Source organism: Mus caroli, chromosome 17 (assembly GCF_900094665.2).
Source record: "Mus caroli chromosome 17, CAROLI_EIJ_v1.1, whole genome shotgun sequence".
NCBI classification, from domain to species: domain Eukaryota; kingdom Metazoa; phylum Chordata; class Mammalia; order Rodentia; family Muridae; genus Mus; species Mus caroli.
This window is the reverse complement of record NC_034586.1, coordinates 45,162,859-45,171,620: the sequence shown is the minus strand read 5'-3', so window position 1 is coordinate 45,171,620 and position 8,762 is coordinate 45,162,859. Positions and strand designations below refer to the sequence as shown.

General features: G+C 48.4%; 1 protein-coding gene across 1 annotated transcript in view; it reads left to right on the top strand.

Annotated features, from left to right (window-relative positions):
- Positions 1-3,857: 3,857 nt before the first annotated feature.
- Apobec2 (apolipoprotein B mRNA editing enzyme catalytic subunit 2) overlaps positions 3,858-8,762 on the top strand; it is a 13,576-nt gene continuing 8,671 nt past the window's right edge. The window contains exon 1 of the mRNA XM_021149965.2: positions 3,858-4,107. Coding sequence (XP_021005624.1) covers positions 3,977-4,107 — 131 coding nt within the window. The 5' untranslated portion in view covers positions 3,858-3,976. The remainder of the gene's footprint in view (positions 4,108-8,762) is intronic.

The following is an 8,762-nucleotide window of genomic DNA, read 5'->3' as shown; positions in this document are numbered from 1 at the left end:
AAAGCAAGGGCCAGCCTAGGCTACCCCTACACTCTCTCCCAGAGTCCCAGTGTGTTGCCCAGAGACCCAGCAGGGGAGGGTCAGGAAACTCCTGCCAGCGCTCATTAGTACCACCCTGTGGTCTTTGCCCACCCACCCTACGTGGGCATTCCATTCCTTAGAGCGATAGCTCAGGAGCTTGAGAGGGAAACTGAGGCCCAGAGATGTGAAGTAACTGCCTAAGATCCCGCCCTGAAGCAGGTTAAGATGGGACTCATTTAGGCTCCTTTTTCTTCCTAATCCAAGGTTCGACTTGAGAACCAAGATGTAAGGACACGACCTTAGGGACAAAGTCTTTCCCTGAGGACCAGTGAGCAGACAGGATCTGGCCTCCAGAGATCTGTGACCCTTCCTCAGTGGATCCAAGCACATCACCAGAAGACCACGAGGGACTCGTACTTACAATGTTTTCTCTTTTTTCCGTGTCCTATGTATGTGTTTATGGTATGGATATGTGTATTGTGAGTTTTGGTTTAGGTTTAATATGTATGGGCATGCATGTTCATGTGCATGCATGTGGAAGGCCCAGGGCTGATCCATCACTCTTCCATCTTATTACACTGAGGCAGGGCCTCTGAAACAAACAGAGCTTGAGATATGTCTAGCCTTGCTAGTCAGATCTCTCTGGAGATCCTGTCTCTCTGCCTTCGGAGGCTGGAATTACAGGTGAGCCAAGACACATACGTGGTGGTATTTATGTGTGTTATGGGTATCCAAACTCTGGTCCTTGCGTGGCGATCCCTTCAACCACTGAGCCATCCCCCTCATATCTGGATGCAGCCTGAGAAATGAGGCTGAACCTGGCTAGGCTCAGAAGCCCTGCCCACAAACCTGTGCTGGCCTTACACAAGTCAGTGTCTTTTCCCAAGCATTCAGCCCCTTAACTTGCAAAGAGAGCCCAATAATTCACAAGCGTGAGACTGAACGGGATGGGGCATGCTTGAGTGTCGGATTACTGTCCCACAGTTGTTATAAAGATGCAGGTCCTGTATGTTCATCTCTGCATTCTTGATATTCACTATGGCACCTGGCTCATAGGCGAGCTCAGTAGATGTTGATTAAATCAAAAGAATAAAGCAAGTGCTTTACATCTCAATGCTGCATGCTTGTGTCATCACAAACGCCCTTTGCTGTTTACAGCCGGTACTGACATTGCTTTGTGGTCATGGGCGCTGTTTTCCTCCAACAGGGGCTTGAGTCTCCTGAGATTTATATTGTAATCTCCAGACAGGAATACTTTCTGTAATCGATTTAATGAGTAGGAAAAACAGATAATTTGTTGTCTGACTAGAAAGTCTCAGGTGACAAGAGCGGCATTTGTGGTAATTCTGATGACACAACTGAGGGGGCCGGGGGGAGTAGCATGACCATCCTGGGCACTAGGAAGGCTCAGAACCCATATGAATGGTACCCTATGCTGCTCAGAACTCCCAAAAAGGGAGTTCCACACCCAGCCCTTCCTGACTCCTCTGCTCCAGTCTGACTCCAGACCACATCCCAAGAATACCTTTTTAAAAAAAGAAAAAAAAAAAAAAAAACAGAGCCTCATTTGGTCAGGCTAGCTTTAAACTTGTTACAGAGCCAAAGATGACCTTGAACTTCTGGTCCTCCTGCCTCTACCTCCCCAGTGTGGGATTTATTTATCTCTGGTTTATTCAGGGCTGGGAATTGAACTCAGGGCTTTGGCATGCTAAGCAAGTACTCTACTAAGTTATGTGCCGAGCCTTTCTACCTGCAACTGAGATTTAACATTGCAGCCAGCAGGTGGTCTTGGCTACTTTTACATTTCCCTGAGGTGTCTAGAGCACCCGTACCACCAAGTATAGGAACGTAGAGGGGGGGGCCTGCTAAGTATTCATCACGTGAGCTACACACTGCCCACTGTCCTACAATGTCATCCCACTTCAACTCCTTCTTGAGCTGGCTTGATTGGTCTTCTAATGGGTTCCCCAGTATAGTATAGTATAGTATAGTATAGTATAGTATAGTATAGTATAATATAATATAATATAATATAATATAATATAGCTTGTAGAAGGGTCTCTTACAGCCCAGAATAGCCTCATCCTCAGTACATAGTTAATGCTGGCTTTGAACACCTGGTTTTTCTGCCTCTTCTCAGATGCTGGGATTACACTCTGCCTCACTACACTGAACCAGAAGTGAGACTTATATCCCAGCATCTGCATAGCTTGTTCTCCTTCTGGCTTCCCTTCCAAAGACTATCCAATCACTCAGCGGTCCCTGCTGCTTCCTGGAGCACAGCAGTAAATCTCAGGGCCTCTGTCCCCGCCCCTAAGAATTCTCCTGTACACACCTTCCCCTACCTCTTCCCCCACCCCCTCCACGTCTGCTCGGAGAACTTTCCTTTTAGATAGTCAGATGAATGTTTCCTTTGTCTCCTTTGGACTGATCCGTTTCTTTCCAAAGTCCTTCCTTATCAAAATGTAATCTTGGGACTAAAGAGATAGATGGCTCAGGAGTTATGAGCACACTTTACTCTTGCGGATGACTGGAATACAGTACCCACATGGGGCAGCTCATTACTTCCTGCATTCCACCACCAAGGTATCTGACGCCCTCTTCTGGCCTCTGCAGGCACCTGCACTTATATGCATATATGCACCCAGAGACTTACACACGAACAAATAACTGAAAATAAAAAATAAGGGTCAGGTGTAGTGGCACATGCCTTTAATCCCAGCACTTGGAAGGCAGAGGCAAAGGCAGGTGGATCTTTGTGGGTTCATAGGCAAGCCTGGTCAAGACAGAGAGACTCTTTCTCAAGAACAAACAAGGAAATAAAGAAAAAGTAAACATCTTTTCAAAATGTACTCTCACTCTTTGTCTTTTTCCGATGCTTCCTTGCCAGTTCTCCCCAGCACTTACCAAAACACATGAAGTTATTTTACTTAGCCGATATAGCAGCTGACCCCTGCAAGCTCCGGGAGAGCAGGGCTTTTCTTTGCTTCTTCCTTTGGTCTGTTCTGCACCTCAGTGCCTGGAACCGTTCCCAGCAGAGCATCTGCTCAGCATGCGCCCTCAGGTAGGCACAGGACTGATGAAGGGGACGAAGACTCTGAGCAGGGCAGAGGCCTGAGGATGGCCGGGGGTTTACTGCCTTCAAGTCTAACTCGGAGTGTGAAGCATTAGGTTTAAGGAGATAGCCTGCCTCAAAGAAATAGGTGGAGATTGACAGAGGAAGGCACCTGATCAGGTCTTCTGGCCGATACACACACACACACACACACACACACACACACACACACACACACGGGCGAGCATATGCTCGTGCGCATGCGCAAATGCGCATCCATCCACCCACCCACTCGGGCTCACAACAAACATAACATACAGACCCTGAGTAGCAACAGACATTCTCCTCTCAAATCATTGGTTTCTAACTCATGTCCCACAAAGACCCTCTTTTCCTAAACCCGAGTTACCCCCAACGTGGGCGGGGGAGGGGGGTCACTACAAGTCCCTCCTTCATCACAGGCCTTATCTGTTTAAAACAACGAGAGGCCTTCTCCCCTAAAGCTCAGTCGAGTCGGGGTAGACTCCTTCTCCCCTAAAGCTCAGTCGAGTCGGGGTAAACGAGAGAGGAGAGACGGGGTAGAATTGGCCCAGCCCTCCCCACCTGCCAGATTCCTGTCTGCCTGCTGATAAATAGGGGGAATACACATGGCCAGAGTTTCCATTCCCCCACCCTGTCACCTTGTCAGTCATCCAATTAAAAAAAGATGAGTGAGATAGCTCCAGAGGTGGGGCGGGAGGCCCTGCTTATAAAACCTGCAGCTGAGTTGTGGGGAGCATCAAACCCGGTCCTCTCTCTGTCATCCCCAGCCAGGCTTAGCTGCTGACAGCTGCTTGGGACTCTGCCGCCAGGCCCTTGGCTGGCTTGACAACCTCTCCACTTTTCGGCCACAGTTCCTCCATGGCTCAGAAGGAAGAGGCCGCTGAGGCTGCGGCGCCAGCCTCTCAGAATGGAGATGATTTGGAGAACCTAGAAGACCCTGAGAAGCTGAAGGAGCTGATCGATCTTCCACCCTTCGAGATTGTCACTGGGTAAGCCTTGTGTGGGGGCTGGGGCTCCTGCCTGGGAAAGGATGGGGTCTGAGCTGGCTGTGGAAGGTTAGGACAAGAATAGGGAAGCCCAAGGTCAGCCACGAGCTGTGTGTCCAGCATGCTAGCAGGAGGCTTCTGGGCAGCAAAGGCCTCTTGTCTTTTTTAATTAATTAATTAATTAATTAGAATCAGTGTTTTACCATGTAACTCTGGCTGGCCTGGATCACACTATGTAGACCAGGCTGGTCTTGAACTCACAGAGATCCTCCTCCTGCCTCTGCCTCTTCATTGCTGGGATTAAAAGCAGCTAACACCAGGTCCAGATACTCTTGGCTTTTTGAGGTGACAACTTAGAGTCTGTAATCAGGAGGATGTGGAAGGAGTGCCTCAGAAATGGAACCCACAGAATGAAACTACATAACATTTTCTTCATGGCAGTCTCTGCAAATGTGCAAAGGCAGAATGGGTGCCATACTGAGAGAAGTTTCTGGAAGAGTGGAGGTATGGATGCTGTGGAGAAGGAGAAGGGGCCCTGGCAGCAATCGGGCTTGCAGGGTATCGGACATCATCTGCCCGTGCATATAGCCCAATCCCAACAAGTTCAATAAGAATGGCATATTTAAAGATGGCCCCAGCAAGAAGCCATCTCCAAGGTGCAGATACTCGGAGCTTAAGCACAGTTTATAGCCACTGGGCTCAAATTAGTCTACAGGGTACCCTCTTGTCCAGATTGTGCCGCCCCCAGAAATGAACGCAAGTAGCCTTCCTCCTTATCTCTTTCTATTCCTAGAGAGGAAGATGCCACTAAATCCAAGTTTCCCCCCTGAACTGTGGTTCCCTTCATAGCAGTCTCCAGCAATGTGCGCAAAGGCTGGGTGGGGGCACACCAAGTCTCAGGAGGAACAAAGACATGAAGGAGGAAGAGCAGCCCTGGGGAGCAGTTTGGACTTGCTGTTTTATGCTTGACCTGTATTGCCCCAGGCCTGGACTCTACTTTCTTATTTCAAACATGAGGAAGCTACCCGACTTGATTCTTAATGTCCCTTCCTGCTCAGATATTTTCTGACTTCTAAGAGAACCCAGGGGAAAATGTTGCTTGGTTTCTGAGATGTGAGTAGGCATTGAACTTCCATTCACTCTTGCTCGCCCAGATCATCTTGCTCTCATCCTAGGATTAAGGAAGCAGCTGGGCACAGACTAATATAGACACAGGGGAAGCCTAGGGCAAATAGGCCAGCAGGGTCCTCCATTCCAGTGGCTCGCCTATGGAAGAGGATCCTTTTACTGACACCCGAGCGTCCTGGACCATGCTGTCCTGGGTTACACACATACCTTCCATCTCCCAGGTACAGGGCAAGGTGGGTCAACAATAAAATTAAACTGTTTTTTTTTTTAAGTGAAGATGTATTAGGGTCCCAGGGAAATGGAGCCTAAAGGTTCTCTGAAGTAACTGGCATTTGTCTAAGGCTTCACAACACATAGTGAAGGGAATATGCTTATTCATCCTCAGGTAATGCAGAGAGAAAGAGAGAGAGAGAGAGAGAGAGAGAGAGAGAGAGAGAGAGAGAGAGAGAGAGGAGGGGGGAGAGAGGAGAGGGGAGAGGAGAGAGGGAAGAGGGGAGAAGGGAGAAGGAAGAGGGGAGAAGGGGAGAGGGGAGAGGGGAGAGGGGAGGAGAAGCAGATTCAGGGAAACTAAACAATATACCTAAGACCACAGAACCAGGAAGTTGTAGGTCTTAGGACTCCTAGCCAAGTGTCTGACCCACAGGTCTCCCACGGTAATGAGAGTTAGAGGTTTTCTATGACTCATGGCTCAGGGAAAGGGACACAGAGGGGTACCATTCTGAGATCTCTGAGAGCACTTCTGGATGGAGGCGGGACTCTGAGTGTTTCCTGGACACCGGCAGCAGCTGTGGTGATCTGTCTCTTGGGCCTCTCTGGATAAACAGTTACTTAAAATAGCCCAGAGGTGTGGCTGTGCCTTTGCAGGGCCAGCAAAGATGGCTCGCCTTTCCTTCCTTTCCAAACGGCCAGCGAAGCTGCTCCCTTCCTAGTCTAGACTCCACAGGGAACCAGTCTAATATGCTCCTTAGATTTGGGCTGAAACCAGTAGAAGAGTGGGGGGGGGTGCTTTGCAGGGAACAGATTGGGGAGAGGAGGGTTTATAGAGGAATGAGAGAGACTTGTCTGTTGTGATTGTTTACATGGGGTACTTCAGATGGACAGATAGACAGACAGAAAGCAGTCCTGAGCATAAGAACAAAGAAAGATGGTAGAAGATTCTGGAAAGGGTCTCAAACCACAGTGTGTGATGAAGGCAGTTCCTCCCATCTAGAGAGGAGACTCTTGCCCACCTCTTCCCTGGCCTGTATCCAGGGATTTCCACTGATAGCCCTGAAGTCTTCACAGTGCAGGATTTACACGAGAGAAATCAGCAAATGTTGGGCTTGCAAAATGGCTCAACAGGTAAAGGTGCTTGGCCTGCAAGCCCGGCAACCTGAGTTCGATTCCCGGAACCCACACAAAGGTGGAAGGGGAGAACTGACTTCACAAAATCGTCCTCTGGCTTCCACTCAGGTGGCATGACATGCACAGACTGGTGTCTACACCACACAGCATGTGCAACAAATGTACATATGCACGATGATGATGATGATGATGGTGATGGTGATGGTGATGGTGATGGTGGTGGTTGTGATATAAAAAAAAAAAATCATGTTACAGCTTAGGGAATTTTTTTCTTTTCCTCAAAGAGCTGAGTATTATTTCTCTCAGTTCCAGAAGTTTCTCTTTCTGTGGTTTGGTTAAACTTAGGATGGCTTTTTGAAAGATGCGACCTGAGACGTAGAAAAGATATTATCCATTATTAAGCATCTACCATCGTTCAAAGTCTCAGTGATTGGATTACTCACTCATTTGCATATAGAAATACACCTCAGAGGGACGGGGACTTTGCTCAAGGTTAGCCAGAGTCATAGGGCATGAATTCCAGGACTTTATGACTACAAAGCGTAAGTACTACCCCTAAGCAAACCATAAAGAGGGCTTTTATAGTCACAACTATTAGCCACCTATGAATTGCACGTTTACTGCTTGTTTTCGTGAGAATAGCTCTCCTACACGAGAACAAGGACTCTCCTGCATCACTGTATCTCTAGCTCTCAACTGGTACTCAATAAATACTGGTAGGGCAAATGAATGGACCTAATGAATGAGCACTTCTGTGTGTTAGGCTCTCTGCAAGCCACTGTGATGGGAAGCGAACCAGAGAGAGGGATGCTGACACAGAGACGATCAGAACACAGAGAGACTTGCAGTTCTCAGCACAGACAGAATTTTCCAGGCATGCCCTTGCAGCAAGCTCAGGGATGCTTGAGGGCAGCATGATCCCCATCTTTCCATCTCTGCCATGAGTGACCCTGGCCCTACCCAACACCATCCTTGTAAGTGTGGCATCGAGTATGTTTCTATAGAAAGCACGGCCTGCTGCCACAGGGTTTCCTGCAGACTGAGGATAAATGGCAGAAATGTGGTTTTCTTTTAACCACATCTTATTCTTCTACACTTACTTATTTTACTGTATCTAAACGGATGTTTTGCTCATATGTGTGTCTATGCAGTGAGCCTTCAACATCAGTTGTGTGTGTGTGTGTGTGTGTGCACGCGCGCGCGCGCACGTTTGTGTGCACCCATTTGTGCGAGTGTGGGAGCATGCACACCGTGATGTACATACATGTGGAGGTCAGAGGAGAACCCCCTTGAGGGTCTATCCCCATCTTTCACCTGTTTGAGGCAGGGCCTTTTGGTTTTTTTTCCACTGTGTCTGATCGATGGCCCGTGAGCTGCCAGGGAATATTCTGTTTCTGCTTTCCACATTGCCGTAGAAATACCCAGATTACAGACAAAGGCACTCCCACATCTGACTCTTTACTTAGGTTCTGAGGACTCAAAGTTGGGTCCTGACTCTTGCACTTTAGCCACTGAGCTTTAGCTTTTTTTGAGACAGGGTCTCACTATATAGCTCTGGTTATCCTGGAACTAATTGAGTAGACCAGGCTGCCTTCCAGTTCACAGAGATCCACCCATCTCTGCTCCCACCCCCAACCCCCAAGTGCTGGGTTAAAGTCATCGGCTATAACACCCATGCCCTATTAGTGTCACATTTCCCCACCCTGGTCTCTGGACGTGCTGGGGAGTGTGTTACTAGAACCAGGAAATAGCCCACCAACTGCCACCCTGGCCTTCAGGGTGATCAACAGTGTGGAAAGAGTGTCTCCCACAGAGAACGCACAGACTTCCTGCTTGACTCAGGCAGAGAACTTCATGTAGCAAATCTAGCATCCTTTCCTTAGTTCTAGACCCTTCTGCTTCGCTCTGCACTCCTCTCCCCGAGCAGCATCCCATATTGAGCAGGCCTGAGAAAGGCGGTTACTGAGAGCCGCAACTCTTCCTGTAACACACACGTTGCACACGGGTCTGTTGAGGATAACCTGAGACATATCAGTATCTGGTCTTCAGTCCTGAACAGACTTTCCACTCCAGGGTTACTTTTGTAGCAAAAAAAATCTCATCTCTGACCAGCTAGATTCTGGGGACTCCTAGTCTACTTCCTCTCACTGTATATTTGTGCTTAGGAAACATATTTTTTTTTTTTT